Genomic DNA, 20101 nt, shown 5'->3' on the forward strand with positions numbered 1-20101 from the left:
TTTTCTCCTCACTGACTTGGTCAATCCATGTGAAATTTGGTACAGTGGTAGAGGGTCATGGGAGGATGCGAATGAAGCAACATTACATCAATTGGCCAAAGGGGGGCGCTATAGCAACCGACAGGCATTGTAAAATTTGAATGGGCATATCTCATGCACCATATTTCATAGAGACATGAAACTTTGCACAGAGATGCCTCTCCTCATGAGGAACAAATCTGCCTCAAGAACCCATAACTTCTGGTTATATAGATTTTCCACCATTTTGAATTTTTTGAAAAACACTTAAAATCAATCTCTTCCTAGGAAGTTTGACCGATCTGCATGAAACTGGGTGAACATAATCTAGGGACCAATATCTAAAGTTCCCTCTTGGCAAAAGTTGGAAAACTTACTAAAACTGAGCTTCTATAAGGCAATGAATATTGCAGAGGGCGTGGCTCATCACATAAAGGTGTATAACATCTCAAGGGTTTCACCCATCACCACGCAACTTTGTAGGCATATGACCACACATAATCTGAGGGGACCCCTCCATTATTGACCCCATCAAACAAAATGGGGGCGCTAGAGAGCTAATTTCTTATCTTATTAAACTTGGTAGATACGTAAAACAGGACGCCTCAAGGTGACTGGAGAAATTTGACTCTAATTGGCAACTGGGTGGCGCTATAACAACAGAAAAATGCTTAAAAATGGTTAAAATGCGACCGATCGCTGTGGCTCCCCCTGTGGCTGAATTTTGTTGTTTTTTTTCTAATTTTTGATATGACTAAGTCATGGTATGGTATGCTGTACATAATCACGGAAACTGTCAGTGTGTCATTCTGTCAGTCAGTCATTCTACCAGTGTGCCCCACTTTTAAGTCAATACACTTTACCTGCTACCTCAACTACTAATGTACAGTTTTAGCCCACTAACTATCCCACTATTGGTAATGGTACTACTGTACTTTCAATAAAGCTATTGTACTATCGAATTCACAAAAACTCTGTCTGAATACATTGCTCTCCTTAATGGGTTCAGTTGACTATTTAATCTGCAATTTCCTATGACCTGTACCCAAACACACACCATGTGAAACTGTACATGGGCAACTGTGCACTCAATGGGTATGGACTAGTTAAATTTAAATAAAAAAAAAAAATTATATAAATCAATATAATATACATTACTAAAAAGCAGTGTCTGCTTAGGACCCTTTATCACAGGTTTCAGATGTCTATGAATTGTCAGCAGTTCCACCAAACGGTGATTTCCCCTCTAACTTTCTCACATGGTTTAATTTACGTAAGGGTTACTGTAACGGTTCACACCCACACAGAGTTTAAAGCCTGCGACCCTGCACCAGTCTGTTTGAACTCAGGAAGCCTCAGGACAATCACCTCAGTGCTTCAAGACAAATGAATGAAAACAAGCAAAGTCTCTCCTCAAAGTCTCTCCTCAGAACTTTTGATGTAATAAAAATATCTGAGGACCCTAAGAGTACAGACTACTATTTTTATCTTATTTTATCATTAACTTTTTTCTATGCACTGTTACTTATAGCATTATAATATTATCATTTTATATAATTATATATGTTTTTTTAAACTTAATTTTTGGCCGGACGTGACGCAGCAAGAAATACGTCACCGGAACTGAAAAACATATACAACAAAGATGGCGTCTCCCGGCGAGGCAGCAGTGAAAGATACACACGTGGGGAAAAAGAAGAAGGTAACTACGAATTAATTATCAGTAAAAGTGTCTAACTTTTGCGATTGTCAACACCCGAGAGACACTATGACGGTGCTTTTCAAACAGACACACATAACGGAGCATTAGCTTTGTTAGCATCAGGCAGCTAACGCCACCAGCGCGTGCGTACGGATCCGGGAGGAACCTGACCCCCAGTTTCTGAGCACAAAAACAACCACAAACTCTCTGTCTTCTTATTAAAGTTGCTGTTGCTAACCTGCTTCCGTTATCTCATCTTTAACAGCCTCCAGCTCGTTACTGGGAGGAGGGGAAAAATGACAACAAAGTGGGAGAAGACGGGAAACAGAGCGAGGTGGCTCCGCAACAGAAGGAGCGACAGAAACAGACAGCAAAGAAAAGAAAGCAAGAAGAAGGTCACAGAGATGGAAAGAAATTCATATCAGGGGTAAGTGAGTGAACGTTATTGTTCTGTGACCAGCTCAGCATCAAGGTGTCACTGGCATTTAGACAGGTGGGAAATCTGAAGTTCAGGTAACTGTCTCTGATTAGTATAGGTTTAGATTAGTGTTGTCACGGTACCAAAATTGGGACCCACGGTACAATACCAGTGAAATTATCACGGCACTGAGTAGTATCACGATACCACAGCAAAAATTAGGCAGATGTGCCTTTTGTCATTTATAAAAAGATAAATCACTTTTGTATAATACATCAATGATATTTCAAAGGAATAAATTACTTATTGACTTATTCATACTTCAAAAACAGCATCAATAACTGATTAAATAAATAAATAAATACTACTTGCAGTAAAAATGAAGTGACACCACATGTGCTCCTAACTGAAAAAAATTAGGATCACAGAAAGAAATTTAGGAGCGCAGTGGAAAATTTTAAATAACACATTTAACAGGAAAACAACAAAATACAAAGGCTCCTTTGGAGCCACCCTCTCCTCCATCATGTGTGTGGTAAGGGCCCAGCACACACACACACACAGGGCTACATTCGGCCTACTGCTCTACTATTAGACACAAAGGATGTCTTTAGTCCACTGGTTTTTGTAGTTGGGTTGCCTGGCACGCTTAGCTGAGTTCATCGGATGAACTCAGCTAAATTTTAAAAATCTAATTCATGGTGAAGGGTTATGCATTTTCCACCAGTCACTTTGAAAAGCTCAAGGAAAAATATTTGTGGCTACAGGGGGGATCAAAATAAAATAAATAAATCAGTTTAAACAGTCCCTTCAGTGCGGTGAGGTTTGTGGAAGGTTACCTGCCACAAAGAGAAATGTGAACGGCTCATTTCTCCTCTGACACGTCACATACCTGTGTGCCGCCACGGCTCGGTTGTTCAGGTTCTTCTGGGCAGTCATGACACCAATGAAGAGGAAATTATTGGACCTGGAACCAGGCTTCTCAGTCGCGGTGGCCATAGTGCTCCGCCGTATTCCTGTCTGTGACCCCTGTTCAACCCACAATTGGCAGGATTTTCTGCTGCTGGTTGAAATCTGTACTCACACAGCATGCTCCTAAATGATTTCTTTTGCTCGCACAAAACTATTTTTAGTCGCAAATGCGAGTAAAATGCTCGCACCGTAGAGCTCTGTAAACTTATTTAACACTTTAACACTTAAATACAGTGGAAAACAAATCACTGTAGCATATATAAACAAACCTAGCCTACAAGTAAAAATAAATAAATAATAACTTTCACTGTTTAAAGATACTCAATAGCTCAGCTAATACCTGAAATGTCACTGGAAAACAAACCACTGTGGCAGCATATTGAGTGCCAGGTGGCCAGCGTGCGCCGTTATTGGACGGCGCATGGACACTCGCCCTCTTGCAATTGGACTTTGAACTTATCCCACAATAGTGGTACCTGAGGTACCGTAGTACTACGGTACTCTAACATTATGGTATCATATGTACTGTGGTGTTTTAGTACCGCAGTCTACCGTTGGTACCAGTATACCGTGCAACACTAGTTTAGATTATATAGGTATAGTTGTCAGCCAGTTCATTTCATCCGCTGGAAAGTGAAAGGCATTCATACACTTGGGGACATTAACTGTGAAGAGGGCTTGCACTGTGACCACGCTCCTCCTTTTTCTTTTATTTGCGGCTACGATCCGCTCTTAACGCTGGCTGAATTTCATGGCAGAACCCTCTTACATCTCATTGTTTTTACAAAATCTTGCACAGCACAAGTGGCCCGGTTTCCAAAATTTATCGGTTTATATTACAGCAGGCATATAGACCCCTGGCACTGCAGAACATGTGGAGAACCGGCGTTCCTGACTTGGACCCGGCCTTTGACTGGGGCAAAGTCTGGTCCAACATACTTTTGTGTTCAAGAAATCCTGATCACCAGCAAATACTTCAGAATTTCATCCACAAAACATTCTTGACTCCTAGGAAGCTCTGTTCAATGAAAACTACCTCTGATCCTTCTTGTTCTTTGTGTCCAGTGAAAGCCATGGGTCTCTATTTTCACATGTTCTTGGAATGCCCTCCAGTGGTCAGGTTCTGAATGAATGGTTGCATCTGATCTCTTGGAGATGTTTGAGATCAGCCCTCCACACTTATCTTGAATGATTTGCCTAAGGCGGTCTTGACATGGCTCAAAAAATGAGCGCTATTAGCCGGGCTTACAGCTGCAAACAAACTGGTTGCTACCAGTTTGAAGCCTCCCCATGCCCTCTCTCTGCGTGTGTGGCTTTTGACATACATAGATATTGTGTATCTGGAGATATCAACAGCCTGAGCATGGGGTTAAAGAAGAGACAGAGATGTGGCAGTCGCATTCAGTGAACCTTAACCATCTTATAGTCTGAATTACAGTCGGAATGGTAGGTGGTACAGTAGGTATAGTTAATCTTAATAATTTGATAACATATAGACATATATTTCACACTGTCTGATAGTATTAGGCCTATATGCTCTATTCTGTATCAGCCTGTTCCAGCTCTTAATTTTAGCAACATGTTTACAAGGGCGGCCCCAAATGCCTCAACGCGTCAACTGTTGTCATGGTAATCGATGTCCAAATCAGTAGTTTATGGGAATGTATGCAAATTTCACAACTGATGCGGTGTACCGTGGTGTAAAATATGTTTCCAAGTACGACACTTGCACCAGAGCTGAACAGTAGTTTATTCGAATTACGTTGGTATCGGAACCCGATACCCATACTGGATCGGATCGGCCCCACCCCTAATTTCAGGACCGCTAACTTGTATCATCAGAACAGACATGTCCTGTGATTTTCAGCCTTCTTTCATATTTAATAGAGGGGGGGGGCAATACCTGACAGTAATATTCTCAGCTGTCAGGATGTGCCTGCTGTAAAGGGTAAATATAATCATAGAAGGCTGAAAATCACAGGACATATCTGTTCTGATTACCCTTGATCACCTTGGTCTCAAAAAAAGCCAGGGAAAACCCCGTAATATGTCTTTTTTTTTTTTTTTTTTTTTAAGGTTTTTTCTAATACAGCAACACAATATGTGTAATATAGTGTAAATTTCCAGTGTAATATAAGGTTAATCTAAATCAAGTGGTTTTGTAATATTTGAGTGAAACCACTGTAGTTTTTACCAAACCACTGTGTTGAATCAAGAGCCCTGTACTGAATGTTGCACTGCATCCTCTAACTGAAGCAGCCCTAATGACCAGAAGGAGATTAAATTGAATTTATGTTACAATATTTCAAGTAACGGCTATTTCCATGCATGCATATGTCGTCCGATTTATGTTCACTGTCCTTCAGAAATCTGACCCTTTCCCTGGGCCTGCTCCTATTCCAGAAGACAGGATACAAAAGTTCAAGAGAAAAGACAAAACTAAAAAGGTAAGCACCCCAATGCCTCTTGTTTACAGTTTCTAGTAAATACGTTGAGTCAGCCAACATCTGATTCCTTTGCTCTTCTCATTCTAGCCTCGCCACCAGCATTACAAGTTGAAAGACATGATCACTCACTCAGATGAAGTTTCAGAAATGGCTCAGAAACAAGCTGCCCGCTTTGATCTGCTACTCCCAGAGGATGCAGGGTAATGTCTTCTACAAGTTGGCCGGCTGCTGTGTCACAGTGTAGGATGTGACAGAGATTAGAGGATGAAAGATGCCACTTTAAGATGTTGTTGGTTGTGACATGTTTTCTCCTAATCTCAGGTTTCTAGAAGGAGATGAAGATGAGGACACATGTACGATCTCTCAGGAGGATATTGCAGATGCTGTGGATATAACATCTGCGGCAAAGGTGGGACACTCACCCAACGGTAATGTAGATGATGGAAGATTTCACCTCTGACGTCTAATTGCTGGGCCCTTTGTTATGAAAACGGCTCTATTTTCATCTGGTTTACGATTTTTGATACAGATTGAGACTTTTTATTGAAAAAAACTCAAGCTGTTTGTTTTACTAGTACGGCTGGGAAACCAATGAGCAGTACACAGCATCTGTTGCTCCCATTTTATCTTACTATAAGTAGATAATGTGTGAGGGCTGAACTTGTCACACCCAGTGTGTTCTTGTTTTTAAAAAGCATAATCCTGGTAAACAAACAATATATGGGTCATTTAGGAGGATACAAGATTGTTTGATTTTTTTTTTTCCCAGGTTTGATGTCGTTCCCCAGACTGTTTGCCTTTTGTGAATTTGTTCTTTCTCTCTCCCACTTCCTCGTCAGTATTTTAATCTGAAACTGTCTCAGTTCGGACCATATCGAGTGGACTACAGCAAAACTGGACGGTCAGTATCTCACTCTTCACACTGCTACAAACCACATACGGAGTGTTTGTCCGAGTCATTTAGCTCGGCATTATGATATATCTTGTGTTGCCTCATTTGACCATTCTCCCAGTCTGCGTGGCTTGTGTATAAACTGGGCTTGATTGACGTCTCCCTCATTAGTTTTGTTGCACAATTTACAGGACAAGCCTGTCATAATTCTTGTTGGTCTATAGAGTTTTGTTTCATCACATTATTCGAAGCGTAGCTCCAACTGAAAACACCTGTGTTTTGCATGAAGCTGTGCAGTACAGCAAAATGTCTGCATCATGCTGCCACAGAAACTTGCAGGCATTCAGATAATGACGCAGAAAGTCTTAGCAAGAATATTGTTTTATTTTATTTGCACGTGACCTGAAGGATGCAAACATGCTCTGAGGAGCCGAGGGAAACTGCAGAGTTTGGTTCTAACTCTCTGTGGCTTTATCCCAACAAGCAAGTCCTTTCACATGATAAAGAAATATTGAGTTAAATCTTAAAGTTGTGCTTATGTTCTTAACAACGTGCTCTCCTCACTTCAGTCACTTGCTGCTCGGTGGGAAGAGAGGCCATATCGCTTGCATAGACTGGCAGACCAAACAGCTAATGTGTGAGATAAACGTGATGGAGACTATCAATGATGTGAAGTAAGTCATCCAACCTGACATTGTGCAGGACTAGACAAAGCACAAAGCTTTTTATAGTCATGCTTCATCTACCAGCAACTCAATCAGTTTCTGCCTTTGTTAAGGTGGCTCCACACTGAGGCCATGTACGCAGTGGCTCAGAAGAAGTGGCTGTATATCTATGACTCGAACGGAATAGAGCTCCACTGCATCCGCAAATTCAACGACGTCCTTCGTATGCAGTTCCTTCCCTACCACTTTCTGCTAGCGACAGCGGTGAGTTAATTAAAACTTCTCTTTTAGATTTTGCACATGATGTACTGCATGTTTATTTAACATGTATTAATACAATAACAAAATGTTGTCGTCTGTTGAATGCGAAATTTGCCAAAAACCTTGGTGTTATGTATCACACACTCAGTTCATAGAAGTTTCTTTTGGTGAAACATTCATTTTATTTATTTTGTATTTAATCAGGTAAGGCTCATTAAGACTAAAGAGACCTGACGAAGAGGGCTGCCCTGAAACATTTTTATAATAATGATATTAAATACAAAAAACATTAACAAAAGAGTGTAAACAAAATCCAGTTAACATGTATGGATTTCCAAAACTGTCTAGAGGAGGTCTGACACTTTAGAGCTCCCTTCAGACAAAATGGAGACACTCATTTTTAGCCTGTATTTAGTAACATTTTGACAAATTGTTAAAAGTAAGACAACTGTCACTGGATTTCTTTGATACTGAAGAAAAAATTGAATACAGAAAGTTTGGCAGGCAAGTTCTCGAGTTACTAGGAACGTCTTTTTCTGTGATTTCTAAACTGACTTATAGATGTTTCTTCACAGTGGACACTGGAGATAATAAGATTTAAAGTGCCTTAAAGGAATACTTCACCCGCAAAATGGCTGTTTTTATATCAATTACTCACCGTGTGCTACCTTGAGAAGAAAATTTTGTTTTACTCATATGTCTCCATGGTAAACAAAAAATCTAAAAACGGAGAAAATTCTTGATGAATTGAAGTCAGTGTAGGCCATGTTTGATAACAGCAAAACTATAGCCCTTTTTAGAGCGTGCTGTAGGGCCGCTGCAAAGTCTCTTCTTTATGCCACCTTTGCATTTTTGCACAGAACCAGACAGCGGCGGCATCATGTTGCTCCAGTGTGTAGCCCTTTTTAAACAGGAATTGTGCAAATTTGCAGGAAAACCCAATCAGTCTTCTTTCAGCATTGGCAGTATAAAAACAAAATCGGGCAGTGCAGCGAAATGCCTACCTACTTTTGTTAATACAGAATGCGCCTTTTTTGGGGCAATGGGGGGCGTGGGCCAGTAACAAAACGTGTAGCTCAGCATGTGACGTGAGAGGGAAGCCGCGGCTGGTCGGTCCTTTGGCGATTCTCTTGTAAGTTGGCCCATCCTTCACCGTCCCTGTCATCTGACGGTTAATGGCCTCTTCATTTGCGATGACAAGGAGGGCGCGCAATTCCTTGTCTCCCCAGTTGCTCATCTTTACAGTGTCTGTCAGGTTTGCGTTTCCCTCTTGCTACTAGCTGCTCGCTAATTCCTGCTATCACCTCGGTCTGTTTAAACCAAAAAGGGTTCCGCCAATATGACTATCCTACGAGGTGCCTCGGATCAACTCGCCAATCTGGCTCTGTGTCTAAACACTCACAGCTTGCCGGCAAAATGGCCCAACATTCGCGGAAAATCTGGCAGTGTAAAAGGGGCTTGTGATATCAGACAGCATGCCAGCATTGCAGAATCAAAAGAAGCATTACAAGCATGACATGATAAGACAGCAGTGGCCTCTAGTGTGACATATAACATACACGTCAGCAGCACTTTATAAACAGTAATAATGGGCTAACATGGCAAAAACAATCATTTACTGTCCATGTTGTATGGCAGCTGATCTCGTCCTCTGCTTGGAGAGTAAGGAGCTCCCTTCATTCATTGTTTTCCAAATTTGTGCACATTTCCTGCTGCTGTTCTTCCAGCTACTTTTTAAATCTCCCACAGTGGGTCGCGCAAGTAACATGTCATCAAATGTCACACCCGTTCCGTCTATGAACTCGTCCTGCTGACTTTCTTGTTTATGCATTTCGGCTCTGTTACTACGATGTCGCCTTAAAGGTGAAACAACTCTCTCCCCCCATTCCTCGATTGTACCTTTTATACGGAACAGGGAGGCGGCATAATGGTATGAGAATCCTGCCTCTAAGAGGCAGTGTAAAAGGGGCTTATATCAAAACTTCCATTTACAAACTCTCACCCAACTCGTACATATCCAAGTCTCTTTTATCCAGTCGTGTGCTTGTCGTGCATTTTTGCTACAACACTACGATTTAAAATAACAGTGCTCAAGTGGAGCTCATACACATGCACACACTCAGGGTGCACTACTCCTTGGTCAAAGTATGGGTAGCCCTGAGCATACAACTGGATAAATGAGATATGAATTATACTGCAGGAGAGTGAGAGTATGTACAGACCCTTTCCAAAAAATTAGAATATCATGGAAAAGTTGTTTCATTTCCATAATTCCATTCAAAAAGTTAAACTTTCATAGATTATAGATTCAGGGCCCACAATTTAAACGATTTCAAGTATTTATTTGTTTATTTTTACATAATTTGGGCTTCCAGCTCATAAAACCCACGAAAACAGGAATTCAAAAAATTAGAATACTGTGAAGAAATCACCATTTACTTCTCAGTTTTTGCAGAAAAAAAGAAAGAAATTGGGATCACATCAAATCAATCAAAATATGGTACTTTCAAAACGATATGTCAATCTTCAATACTTGGTTGGGAATCCCTTTGCCTTAATCACTGCCTCGATGCGCCGTGGCATTGAGGCAATCAGCCTGTGGCATTGCCTGGGAGTTATGGAAGCCCAGATTTCCTTGATGTATTGCATCTCCATACAGATCCTCAGCAGAAGGAATCATGAAGTCCTCTAAAACATTCTGGTAGACTGTTGCGGTGACCTTGGATTTAAGAAAGCAGAGTTTACCAACACCTGCACCAGACATTGCACCCCAAATCATGACTGACTGTGGATATTTCACACTGGACCTCAAGCAGCTTGGGTTCTGTTCCTCACCCGTCTTCCTCCAAACCAAGAGGACCTTGGACCACTGGCCAACAGTCCAGTCCTTCTTCTCCTTGGCCCAGTTGAGATGCTTCCTACGTTGGCTCAGGCTCAGAAGTGGCTTGACCCAAGGAACCCAACAGTTGTAGCCCATCTCCTGGATGCGTCTGAATGTGGTGGTTTTTGAAGCTGTGACTCCCGCCTCATTCCACTCTTTCTGGATCTCTGCCAGATTCTTGAATCTTCTCTGTTTGATAATCCGCTGAAGCCCACGGTCATCTCTTTTGCTGGTGCATCTTCTCCTGCCACATTTTGCCCTTCCACTAGACTTTCCGTTGATATGCTTGGACACAGCACTCTGTGAACAGCCAGCCTCCTTAGCTATGAACTTTTGTGGCTTACCCATCCTATGGAGGGTATCAATGATGGTCTTCTGCAGTCTTCCCCATATTGAACCGAACTGAGACAATTGAACCAAACTGAAGCAATTTAATGACACCTGGGGAAACCTGTGCAGGTGCTTTGAGTTTAGTAGATGATTAGTGTGTGACACTCAGTTTAAAACATTCATGCCCTGCAAAATTTGGGCTGATTTCTTCACAGTATTCTAATTTTTTGAATTCCTGTTTTCGTGGGTTTTATGAGCTGGAAGCCCAAATTATGTAAAAATAAACAAATAAATACTTGAAATCGTTTAAATTGTGGGCCCTGAATCTATAATCTATGAAAGTTTAACTTTTTGAATGGAATTATGGAAATGAAACAACTTTTCCATGATATTCTAATTTTTTGGAAAGGGTCTGTATAGATATTTTGATGTAGGTCTGCAGTTCTGCTGTTGAACATCTGTTCATGAAGAATGGCTGCCTTTTTGGGGATTATTTGTTCACCATGGAGGAATGTGAGTTTTCTTCACAAATAAAACTTAACACAGACTGATTAGTTCATTTACAAATGGACATTTTGCAGGCAAAGTATTCTTTTAATGAGCTGTATGTGTTGATAAGCAGGACAAACCACATGAGTTTTGTTTCCAGTTCCTTCAACACTGACTTAAACCTAACCAGCAGGACTCAGCTCTGACAATTCTCGCTGTGTCCGCTCTCTTCTTCAGAGTGCTACAAGTTTCCTGCAGTACCTGGATGTGTCTGTAGGAAAGGAGGTGACAGCCATCTGCACCAAGACTGGACGGCTTGACGTGATGTGCCAGAACCCTCATAATGCCATCATCCACCTGGGCCACTCCAATGGTACTGTCACCCTCTGGTCACCCAATCAGAAAGAAGCCCTTGTCAAGATGCTCTGTCACCAAGGCGGCGTGCGCTCTGTTGCTGTAGACAAAACGGGCATGTGAGTCGCCTTAAAACCTCATACTTCTTTATTTAAGACAAAATTGATATTCGATGTTTTTTAGGGTCAGAAAATGGTTGAATTGTGGAGGTTTTTTTCACAGTAGTCTCATTAAAAATGTCATCATTAATATTTGCTTTGGAAAGTATAATTAATCCTTGTAATCACTGACAAAATCCTTTCTTCAAGCCACTGCCTGGAGACAACGTACCGGGATTATTAACCTGGATTATTCTAATCTATAATAGTCTATGAATTTTACATAGTGCTAGTGTCCTCCAGGCACAACAGTGGTTAACAATTTGTTAACAAAATCCATGAATGTTAAACAGCTTTATAGTCAGGCTGAATAATCTTCTCATTTTCAGCTGTTAGCAGTAAACTGCAGTTTCCTCAACGTCCACCAGAGAGCAGTATAATGTTATGGTCTCTCCTTTGGCAGATACATGGTGACATCTGGTATGGATAAAAAGCTAAAGGTATACGACATCAGAGCCTTCAAACCCTTCCAGTCCTACTTCCTCCCTGCAGGAGCTTCCTGTTTGTCACTGAGCCAGAGGGGGCTGCTGTCTGCAGCCACAGGGGATATCGTTCAGGTATTTATCTCATCCAGACGTCACTTTTCATGATTTGACACCAAAAAAAAAAAACCAGTCTAACACACAGGACGAGATGCATTTGGAGGTGGTTAGTAAGAATAAACACAGCTGGGCAGTTTTTCTGTCATTGGCATTTTGGATTCTGGCAGTTCCTTTTTTTAGACAAGTTATTAATCTTCATATAAATCTTGAGCTCATACTTGACCTTTGACCCTTTTTCCAAAATAAGGCACTCTGCCTTTGCATTGTTGCAAAATAATATGGGTTCATGCTATGGCCAAAAGCATCATTCCACTTTATCTCTCACTTTGCTGATTACAGTACGCAGTATATTGCGTGATAATAATTATGACCAAGACAGAATCTAATGTATCATAAAAGTTTTTACTTAAAGGGCATTTTCCAAATGGAAACTCCATCTGAGCTGATAGCAAAAAGCAGTGACGCAGATTACAGCTGATGTCCTCCCCTCCCTTGACCCCCAGGCATGCTGTTTGCTGATAGTGAAATAAGCACAGAGAGGGAGGACAGTGTCAGCTTGGAAGATTTGTGCTTGGAGGTGGAGGATAATGCTTCTTTATTATTATCAAACCTTTATTTACAAGGGGAAGACACATTAAGACACATTTATAGATCCATAGTGGGTGTATTATCTACAGTAGATTGTGGTTGGCATGCTTCCAGTTTGGAGAAGCAGGCAGGAGTACTGGGACGCAGAAGTTAATGTACTGCTGTGGACGCCACGTTAGTGTGGTTGCAAAAGTCACACAATAAAACAAGCAAACTAACCAATCAGAGGCAGCTGTCGACCAGCAACTCCTTGTGCTCTGTGAGGTAAAATTGATGTTAGGTTAGAGTCGTAAGTGCTGTATCGTAGGCACAACAGCGTGGGCAGAACTGAAGAAGCCTCTTGGATGAGAGGTGAAACAATCTTTAAGAAAGTCAAGCAAAAGAGGACTCTGGTGGCAGCAGCAAAACATATTTTAGCCACCTGAAAGAAGCACCACCTAAAAAATTCTATCAGTGTACGCTATATTTACATTATTTTTCTGCTTCACCTTGCCGTCAGACAGCCCTCTCTGACAGGGAACTGAAGCCATTATATTTTCTTCAAAGCCACCAGACTCCTCCGACAGAAACAGTCATTTTACCTCACAGCTTATGAGAGTTGCTGGTCTGCTGCCAACTTGATCGCTTAGGTAGTTTGCGTTATTATGATAATTTGTTAAATCAAACAAATGTAGCATCCACAGCAATACGTGGGTTAATATGTTGCAGTATCATCATGCAGAAACCTATGTCAGATCACATGGGAGAAAGTTTTTCGAAAGGTTGGGGAAGGTACCAACTCACATCATTAGGACCACATTGGGTAAACTAGTCCTTGTCCATTCACCCATTTCATCCACTTATCGGAAGCTGGGTTGCAGGGCCAGCAGGCCAAGCAAAGCACCCCAGACCTCCCTCTCCCCAGCAATGCTTTCCAGCTCCTCCTGGGGGACCCCAGGGTGTTCCCAGGCCAGATGAGATATGTAATCCCTCCAGCGTGTTCTGGGTCTGCCCCGGGGCTTCCTACCAGTGGGACATGCCCAGAACACTTCTAACAGGAGGCACCCTGGAGGCATCAGATGCCCGAACCACCTCAACTGACACCTTTAGACATGAAGGAGCAGCGGCTCTACTCCGCGCTCCCTCCAGATATCCAAGCTCCTTACCCTCTCTCTCTCTAAAGCTGAGCCCCGCTAGAGTTCTCAACGGGCCCAAAAATTCAACCCGAAACCGAAATGAACCGAGGGACTTGAAGCCCGAAACTGGCTCGGCCTGACATCATCATCGGGTCCGAGTCCGACTGAACCCAAGTTTGTTTTTTTTTTTGTTTGTTTGTTTGTTTGTTTTTTTTAAATGGAAGGGGGAAAAATGATGCTCCCCCTGTGCGCCACAGCAGTCTGGCTTCCCTGGCTCAAATACAGTATCTTTAATCACTTAAAGTCAACCAATCATTCATGTCCCAAAATAATATTACCAGAGAGACAGGCTTCAACGTCAGCGTGGGGAAGAGCAACCATTGCGCATCATGTAGCGCTGCGCCTCTGCATTTAATGAACCGCAGCCGCTCTCAACACTTTTCCTGCACCTGAACGCTGACTGACTGACTGAACTTCGCTCACACTTCACAGCAGCATATCTTGTTTTAGTTTTTTTTTTTTTTTTTCATCAGAACGGAATTCAGCATTCTTTATTTTTATAATTCGCATATTCTTCTTGCTTAATTATTATAGCCCTATTATCATCCCCCTTACACACACACACACACACACACACACAGCAGACGCTACTTCAACTTCAACTCGAACACTTTATTAAAAACGGTAACGGTAACTATAACCTTCAAATATCAACACCATAACATTGAATAATGAATGGATGTGGAATAATCTTAACAGACATGCATATTTTCTTCCTCACAGGCTGCTCAGAAGTGAGAACCATGGACAGCAGCATTGTGTGTTAATGCTGCTGTTACACCCTCACACAGTGCGCTTCTCTGACAGACACGTTTTTTTTTTTGTTTTTGTTTTTTCTCTCTCTCCGTAGTCCGAGCCCAACTCAGCCCACCCCAATTAACTTAATTGGTCGGCCCAAACCGACCCGACCCGTTGGGCTTATTCGGGTCGGGTTTGGGCTTGGGTTGAAATTGAGAACTCTAAGCCCCGCCACCCCATGGGGAAACTCATTTCGGCCGCTTGTATCTGCGATCTCATTCTTTCGGTCACTAACCAGAGCTCATGACCATAGGTGAGGGTTGGGACGTAGATGGACCGGTAAATCAAAAGCTTGGCCTTCTGGCTCAGTGTTTGTGTTGAAATTAAAATGATGATAATATTTTTCTTACCTTCAAATTGTAAGTTGCAACACCAAAAACAGTGACGTCATGCATGGGTAAATTAAGCAGTATTTCACAAGATGGTTTGCTTTCCTGTCATTATTGGTGTAATATTGTAATTACACAACTGTTACCAACAAAACTGCAGTTTAACTTGACAAGATGCTAATTCTGTTTATTTTTGATATATTTTTAAAGCAGTAATACATAAGACACCTCTTCACTTCATCTGTGAAAATTTTCCCTGCAGGTGTACCGAGATGTGTGGAGCACTCCAGTGACTAAACCCTACATGGCTCACAGAGTTCGAGGAACAATTTGGGGGATGCACTTCTGTCCCTTTGAGGATGTCCTCGGGGTGGGACATGGAGAGGGTTTCACCAGCATGCTCACACCAGGTCCGACTCTATTTCAAAATATACCATATTCTAAAGTAGGCTGAATAACAGGTCTCAACATGAGGTCAGAGTTTGACGTTAGGGAAGTGGTGGTTCTGTTGAATTTGGTCATGTGTGATGTTTGTGAATTGAAATGTTGTGGTTTCTGTCCTCCTCTATTTACATTCACAGGTGCGGGAGAGCCAAACTTTGATGGTCTGGATGCAAATCCATACCGCAGTGCAAAGCAGAGGCAGGAGTGGGAGGTTAAAGCCCTGCTGGAGAAGGTCCAGCCTGAACTCATCAGCCTCGACCCAGCCGAGCTGGGACAGGTTGACCGCGCCACCTTTGAGCAAAGGCACAAAGACAGGGTCCAAGCTCTGGTCAGTGTCTGGAAACATCTTATTGGCATACATCAAATTTTATCTGTACATTTTCAAATACTGACTCTTAATCATAATACCAGTAGGTATTTTACTGTTACAGCCCTCTAAAAGTTTTTTTGTCCTCGCAGGGCTTTGACCCGCTTGCCAAGGAAAAATTTATTCCCAAGTACAAGAAGAAAGGTCGTAGTTCGGCTGGCAATGTTGAAAGGCGAAAGAAACAAGTGTCTCACGAGGACCAGAGGGTAAGTAATCCAGAATATAAAATAAAGACTGATACAACATGGTGATTTTTCTTCTATGTGTGCAGTGATTGGCTAATCTCTTTTGACTTGTTTACCCCCCAGGATATAATCAGGAACACTGCAGAGGACAAAATGAAGATTGAAAAAGAGAGAAAAGAGAGGCAGAAGAAAAAGGCGGCGTTATCTAGCAAGAGATCTGCTCTGGACAGATTCAAAAAATAGAAAAGGAGGACCCTTTGTGCAGCCCAAAAGCCAGTGACATTCTGTGGGAGAGACCTTTGAACTTCATATAAAGGACACATTACTCCAATGTGGGAACAAAACAGGAACTGCAGAAATTCTGGATGCAGTCGGCTAATAAAGACGCACTGTCAGGCCTGGCAGATTATCTGTAATCAATGTTGAGTGCAGTGAAAGGGCAACTCTATTTAGTGCCTGTAGCCTGAAGCCCTTCCTGTCTACATGGGTGCATAATGTGAGGTGCAATGACGAGCATGGGTGTCATCCAGAATTTGTGTGAAGTTGTATTTTTTCTCTACCGCTAAAACCCTTTTTTCACTCATTTTTAACCTTGTCGAATGGAGTGCTTTGGTGGCTGAACTGACTGAGCGTATGTCAAATGTTTTATATGAATATGTTCTAAAAATAAATATGATGCCAAGCCTCTGAATTCAGTGTAATTTGAGATGACTGTAAAACACCCCAAAACATGCTCACACATTGTCAGCACTCTGTTTAACTCCTTAACAGAATCAGAGTTGAAAGATTGATATTAACTCAGACTGCACCCTGCCCAGGTTCATCAGCAGGCACATTTAATAGATGTCTGTTTTGCATACATGAGTAACAAAGACTAAAAATAACAAACTGTATACTCATTTTAACTATATACTATTTTTGCTATGACAAAGGTGAAACAATAATTACTCAAGCAATTCAAGAGGTAATGTGACAACTGCATCTTCATTGTCTAACAAAGTGCATCACCAGTTACAGTGAAACTGGATAGTTCAGTCAGTAGGTTAGCTTTAAATGTTCCACATACTAGCTCTGAAACTGGGAGGACTGGTTTCTGGTAACATGCACCTGATTACTGGAATCACAGGCTAAGTTGAACAAATCTAGAGACACTGTTAACTGTTATCTGTTTTCACATACAGTCCTTTTTAAATGAACTGAACTCAGTCCTCTTCAAGTGCACCAAAAAGTGGACCAACAGCAAAAGGACTCAGTTCTCTTTCCGGTCAACTTCAGCTCTGATGGGTCCTCAGTTCTCTCTCTGTTCACACTATACCCTATATATAATATATAGTGACATGGTTTTCTTTTTATTTTGACGTGGCACTGCAGTGTGGTTATGAAGCCCCTCACTTTCAGAGGAACTTAAAATTGGAGCAAAACCTCAGTGTTTCTATTTCTGTGTGCTGCAGACTGTTGCTGTTTGATGTATTCTACATTCCACATCTGGTGCCGAGCAGTATCTTAAGTGGACCAAACTACTCCTCGTCCTGCGTCCTTGCAAGCGTAACAGGCCGACATGTTTTTTCAAGCGTCCCAGTGCAACAGCATGTGATCTAAAGGGCTAAATACAATGGCAAAGAGAAAAGTGAACCTGGAGCACTTTGTGTTTACAAGGCACAGGTTAAGTGAACCGCACCGTGGACTTGAATGGGACCAAACTAAGACCACCTTGGGAGATGGTCTGAGTTTGGTCCCCTTCAATGGGGGCTGAGTTCTCTTAAGGTGTCCACATGTGCGCAAAACATGCTGAGTCCGTTTAGAGGGCTGAAAAGGACCAAGTGTGAAAACACCCTTAATTAGTGTGTCTGTGCATGTGAGCTACTTTGTGCACTCAGTTGGGATTATAAATCCTCTTTATGAAATTAATCAGGTCACTCTGGTATGAAGTGATCTTGATTTTTGTTCGACTTGAAGCTTACCCTGCATTCATGTGGTGTCGGAATAAAGTTGCAACGGTGTGAGATTTTCTCGATAAAATAACCATCTCGGAAAATATCGTGGCTTTAGTATCACAGTATATAGAATTATTCTCTTAAGTCAAAATGACTCATAAAGGAATGAAAACAAAAGGGTTATTTTTGGTTGAACAAACATATTACTGTAAAAATTTGAGACCATGTTTTTTCATGGAAGTTTGTGTTTAAAGTTTCCCTTTTGAAATTAACGAAAAGTTGAGATTCTCTGTCCAGTTGCATTTTTGTTTCCCAATATCTTAAAGCAACACTTACCTTTCTGGAACTTTTATCATTTTCTTTGTTTAGGTTAAAATGCTATTAATAAGCTGATGGCACACTAAAATATAAGTGAATTCCACCAGAGATAAAAACTCAAAATTATACCATTCTCATATGGTTCTAAGAAAACTCTGACCAATCATTGCATTCGGAAGTATAAGAACTGCTGTAGCCTAACGTTGCCTGAGCCTCTGTATTATCTTCCTTGTTTGTTGCCAGTCACCAGTACTATCTAACGTTAGCGTTTACGTTATATTATAAAACTCATCAGATATAACTGACCCTGGATAAGTTTCAAAACTCTGGGGTTGTGTTCTAATGTGCAGGACAGGTAACGTTATGTTTAGTTTGCTTCTAATATAACATATAACGTTATATGACAACACAGCATCCAGTTGCTAATGGCTAACGTTAGCCTACTGTAGCGTAGCCTCTGAAACATTAATGTTATCTTCCTTGTGCGTTTCAAATTTTGAATGTAAATGTTTGGTTGATGTTAAGAAACTTCACTTATTACATATGAATCTTTCCTCTGCCTCCCACTGGTAGGAGGCCCCGGGGCAGACCCAGAACATGCTGGAGGAATTACATATCTCATCTGGCCCGGGAACACCCTGGGGTCCCCTAGGAGGAGCTGGAAAGCATTGCTGGGGAGAGGGACATCTGGGGTGCTTTGCTTGACCTGCTGCCCCCACAACCCGGTCCTGGATAAGCAGATGAAAATGGAGGGATAAATGTGTTTTGTGATAGGGTATGAGGTTGTAACCGTTAGTTGCTGTCCACATAGTGACCGAGATCAGTTAGAAAAGTTATTTACTAGCTTTAACCCAGACGACAAGTCAGGGAAAGCAATATTTTGCTGGTTTTCGTGAGCACTGATGCAGCAACATGAATCTCTGAGCAATAAAATGCAACACATCTTTGTAGCAACCAAATTGTTTCCACATTGCGACCGTAAAGCTCATTAACATACCAAATCTGTATGGTCGACTTCTCAACCCAGGAAACAGGACCATCTGAGCAGGACATGATTGCAGCATTAGTCATTAACTGACTGTCTGTACTTTCAAATATTTGGCACCTGTTTGGCAGGCGTCTGTGCCTGATGTGCAGTCACTGGTAGCAATGATAAGTTCAGGCAAACCAAGTTAATTCAATCAGTTCAATCAGGTGGAACTATACAAATGTAACCCTCTTTTCTCGTTTGTTGGTGTTCCCCAGTTCTTTCGGGCTGTGGGTAATAAGTGGGCTACAACATTTGTTTCTTCCTCTTCGTTTAATTTATTACCAACACGGCAAGACAGTGCTGACACATCCCAACTTAGGGGTACAGCAACTTCTCTTCACGGTTAAACACGAGCCACTCATTCTCTCTTGTGTCTCACTCATACCTGTCCCCACAAAACAAAGACAGGAAGGAACCAGTTAGCTCATAACTCCACTCACCCACCAATAAACAAAGTACTATAAATGACAATGAAATAATAATTACCAGTAACACAATAATGCTGAATCTGTTACTACTTAAATTTAAATAATGTACCCATTAATGAATAACAAGGTATCTTAAGTGATCAACCCAAAAATATAATGTGTGCAGTACTTATGGTTACACAAAGTACAACACCAGTGAAATATGATCAGATCAGCTCCTTTAATGCGTACACTGTAATTTAATCCTTTTTTTTTCCATTGTTGGCTGCTGCTGCTTTATAATTATAAAGCAGTGATGATGACTCAGCCACATCCTCATTAACTATTAAAGGGTATCTTCAGCATTTTTTATCCTGGACCATATTGTCTCATGTCT

At 41.5% G+C, this 20101-nt stretch overlaps 1 protein-coding gene across 1 annotated transcript; it reads left to right on the forward strand.

Annotated features, from left to right (window-relative positions):
* Positions 1-1635: 1635 nt before the first annotated feature.
* Positions 1636-16706, forward strand: wdr46 (WD repeat domain 46). The gene is made up of 14 exons (XM_049581507.1): positions 1636-1720; positions 1986-2147; positions 5477-5557; positions 5645-5757; positions 5879-5966; positions 6397-6458; positions 7019-7123; positions 7228-7378; positions 11313-11548; positions 11991-12144; positions 15282-15429; positions 15601-15791; positions 15923-16036; positions 16139-16706. Exons 1-14 carry the CDS (start codon positions 1664-1666, stop codon positions 16256-16258), a joined length of 1782 nt encoding a protein of 593 aa, XP_049437464.1. The 5' UTR covers positions 1636-1663; the 3' UTR covers positions 16259-16706.
* Positions 16707-20101: the final 3395 nt, after the last annotated feature.

This window comes from Epinephelus fuscoguttatus, linkage group LG7 (assembly GCF_011397635.1).
Source record: "Epinephelus fuscoguttatus linkage group LG7, E.fuscoguttatus.final_Chr_v1".
NCBI classification, from domain to species: domain Eukaryota; kingdom Metazoa; phylum Chordata; class Actinopteri; order Perciformes; family Serranidae; genus Epinephelus; species Epinephelus fuscoguttatus.

Bases quoted from the DNA above. Each gene is read 5' to 3' on its own strand.
- wdr46 (XM_049581507.1), top strand. From the start codon at position 1,664: ATGGCGTCTCCCGGCGAGGCAGCAGTGAAAGATACACACGTGGGGAAA. The intron at 5,758-5,878 runs GTAATGTCTTCT...TCCTAATCTCAG, and splicing joins CTACTCCCAGAGGATGCAGG to GTTTCTAGAAGGAGATGAAG. The intron at 7,124-7,227 runs GTAAGTCATCCA...GCCTTTGTTAAG, and splicing joins GAGACTATCAATGATGTGAA to GTGGCTCCACACTGAGGCCA.